The sequence below is a fragment of the Babylonia areolata genome, chromosome 5, assembly GCF_041734735.1.
Source record: "Babylonia areolata isolate BAREFJ2019XMU chromosome 5, ASM4173473v1, whole genome shotgun sequence".
In the NCBI taxonomy this organism is placed as follows: Eukaryota; Metazoa; Mollusca; class Gastropoda; order Neogastropoda; family Buccinidae; genus Babylonia; species Babylonia areolata.
Window position 1 is genome coordinate 27,566,042 of NC_134880.1, and position 3,607 is coordinate 27,569,648.

The 3,607-nt window shown below is 40.6% G+C and overlaps 1 protein-coding gene across 1 annotated transcript; it reads right to left on the reverse strand.

The window, feature by feature from the left end:
* Positions 1 to 3,355, reverse strand: LOC143282434 (uncharacterized). The gene is made up of 2 exons (XM_076588074.1): positions 3,256 to 3,355; positions 1 to 1,742 (listed from the first exon to the last, which is right to left on the reverse strand). The coding sequence occupies exon 2, from the start codon at positions 1,409 to 1,411 to the stop codon at positions 248 to 250; it is 1,164 nt and encodes a 387-aa protein (XP_076444189.1). The 5' UTR covers positions 1,412 to 1,742; positions 3,256 to 3,355; the 3' UTR covers positions 1 to 247.
* Between the last annotated feature and the right edge of the window lie 252 nt (positions 3,356 to 3,607).

Genomic DNA, 3,607 nt, shown 5'->3' on the forward strand with positions numbered 1-3,607 from the left:
GGGTTCACCAGCCATTTTTGCATACACCCACCAATTTTCACTGATTGAAATGTCTCCACTCAAACCCAAGATATATAGTTTTCCTAAGCAAGGACGTGACTGTAAAATTGTCATTCTGAGAAAACGGACTGTAAAGATAACGTAACTGTGGCTGCATTTTTTACCCATGGACATTATTTAGAAATGATATCCAATTTATCTGCCAATTCCACGAACGCCTTTTACACTAGCAACATAACCACAGTTCTCAATGCTTCTTTGGCGGCGTCTTTCTACCGAACAACCCCCAAAGCGTCTCCCGGTAGCGAGATCCCATAGAGTAGTACACAAAGAAGTTGAAGGTAGCATTGATGTAAGAAAACATCTGACCAGACCACAACCCTATGAGGAAGACATTGTAATGGCGTCCTCCACTGTTTATGTCTGGGAAGAAAAGCCAGCTGGTGCGGTTCACGATAACAGGGGTAAGACACGCAATAAAGAAAACGGAGTTAGCAACGAGCATCTTTGTAACAGCCAGTTCACGGGCTGAGATGGCTGAGGACGTTTCAGATCGCCACCTGACAACCTGGCGAAGTCTCACGATCGTCATCATCGTCGTTGTCATCACCACGATCATCACAACCCCAGGAAGCCCGAAACCAAAGATGGAACTTTCTAGCGCATCGATGAATTCTTTATGAGCTTTGTAGAATTCCCCCTCAATGCCTGTCATGACAATGACGTTAGCTACTGGGTCATGAACACATCCAACACGATAGCGAACCGACACGGTGAAAAAGAGACCGAGGACGACGATGAAAACCACAATGACAATGACAGCCATCGCCTTGGTGCTTAGCAGCGTTTGAAATCTGAGCGGGTCGTAAACACAAAGGCATCTCTCTGTGGCCGCTATGGCAGACAGCACATAAGAAACATAGTAGAAGCCTAGTAGTCCCCCCAAATTGTTATTGCTTAAAATGGTGGAAACTGGACCGAACGGCTCTTTTGTGGTGAATTGTAAATACACTTGTTCACCGAAATGCAATGCTGAATTGAACAGATGTAACTCATCGGCCAGAGACAAGGCAAACAGACACAAGTTGACACGATCATTTAGGCCCTGGTTGTAAAACACCGCCATGTTGATGACGTTAGCTGGTCCACCAATCAGAAACAGGAGCACAAGCACATTGCTTTTTATTCGACTTACGATTTCTTCTACTTCTGCGCTAACAAGGTTGTCAGGATTGTCCCAGGGTAAGAACTCCATCTCACTAAACACGATTTTGATACAATCAGTTCGAAGTGAAGTGTTCTGAAAAACCACTTGCGAGTGTTCTGATAAGTTGCTTTGGATTGCAACATTTTCATTCGTACTTCCAGACTGGACAAAACTGTTTAACGTCACATCAATGATCGATGTCATTTTGGTATCTATAAACGCTTTACTGTTTTCGTGTTTTCAGTGATATGCACTTCTTTTGAGTTTACAGCTTTCATTTACACTCCCAGACTGAAAGGAAGAATACAACATCCAACGGCTTTTACTCACAGTTTTCTCAAGGGCTGTCACCGCTGGTAGCTGATCATATTTGTAACCCACACCAAGTCTGCCAAGCCACAAAGAAAATGAACCAGAAAAAAAAGTAGAAAGGAGTTCAGAAGATCAGCAACGTCCAGTGGTCAGCCCCTTGACATTCTCATGGAAAATTGCACCACCACAAACTGACAGCAGCATGCTATCTTCTCCAAAGTTACTGCAATTTAAAAATTCACTATGTGTATGTGTATGCATGACTGTTTCTTTGTGGACTTGTCACAGCGTAGTAGTGCGGGTATGCCTTCCTGCTTGTATTTTGATTCGGTTCATTTTATTTTGTTTTTTAACGCGTTTGCAAGAACATTTTCTTTATAGAAGTCTGGAGTCTGCAGTTGACCTTGATTCAACGACTTATCATATGGTATTATATTATATTATATCATATTATATTATATTATGTCATGACATCACGTCAAGTCACATCACATCATATCACGTCACATCACATCAAAGCACATATAACATAACATATCGTATCATATCATATCACATGATACTATACTATGCTATGCTATGCTATGCTATTGATCGTTACTTTGTTTTTACAAACAAACTCATGAAAGATTTCTTAATGGATGACTCTTAGTTGTGTGGCCAGTTCTTCGCAATTGAGTTCACAGTACACCCAACTGGTGGCCTCGGCTAAAGAAAAAGTAAAAATGGAAAGAAAAACAAAACAACAACAACACCCCCCCCCCCCCAACCCACCCCCCTCCATTAACACTGAATCACACAAGCTGGTCAGACACATCAGCCTGTTCGTGAATTTGAATAGCCTAGACTGGTGTGTCCACGTGACGAACAAGAAGGAGAGGTATTTGAACAGCCTAAATAACATGCTACATTTTACAGGCAATTTTATCACGAGCCAGTTACGATTCACAACACGACATGAATGATTCGACATGATACACCTGCAGGTTGAAATGAAATTATGGTGCTTAGAGCCTCGCCGACCACTAAGGCCATCTCAAGGCTATCGCCGCGTTAATAACTATACAAGGATAAGAAAAACAAACAATTAAAACGAGTCGCCACTTCAAACTTTCCACTCCAAAGTTTTAAAAAAAACCCTGCAGGTTAATCAGTTCAATACTCTATTAAATTTTTCAGTTTTAGTACACAAAATCTATCATCATTTTGCCGAATGTACAACGTCGCAAATATGAATAAAGGTCAATTTATTGCTGACAGTTGTGATTTTGAAAGAATACATCGATTTTGTTATAGGTGGCTATAAATTGCCAGAAGGTGAATTTCGCACACTTTGGCAGATACAAACTAAACATCTTATAATATTTGTAATTTGTTGAAAGAGAACTTATGAAGTACAAAACAAGATGAATATAACTTGTTATAAGTCTCTCTCTCTCTCTCTCTCTCTCTCTCTCTCTCTCTCTCTCTCTCTCTCTCTCCTTTTAGAATATCATCACCAGCAGATATTACCCTCTCAGGAATCAAATTTATGAAACGGATCTCGATCTTGTTCACAAGGCACATATTTTTGGTCATACGCGAATACAGCTAACATGAGTAAGTGTTATATACTATTTAGCATACATGAAAAAGAAAAAGAGCTTAGACTTTGATTAACGAAGCTGGAGAATTATCATTGAATCGCCCCACACCAAAATTATCGCAAAAATACGTTTCTTTCTTCAAAGGCAGACATTTGTTTTTCCTGGAAAGAACGGTATCTTGTTCATCATCCGTGGTTTGTCGTCTGAAAACATGTCAGCTTTTTGTCATGACAGTAATGGCTAAAGAAACATTACTTGAATTGATTCCTTTATTCTGGCACCAAGTGCGTGTGAGACATACTGTTGTGTAGAGTTTTTAATCATAACTCTTTAAAACAGCGGTTATTAATGATTTTGTAGCTTTGCAACAACGCGCCATTATTTACACGCACGCACGCCACCTCTCTTGCAGACGCAGAAACAGACAGACAGACGGACAGACACAGACAGACAGACACACACAGACACACACAGACACACATACAGACAGACAGACACACAC

Excerpts from the sequence above, each read along its gene's own strand:
- LOC143282434 (XM_076588074.1), bottom strand. The coding sequence starts at position 1,411 with ATGACATCGATCATTGATGTGACGTTAAACAGTTTTGTCCAGTCTGGA.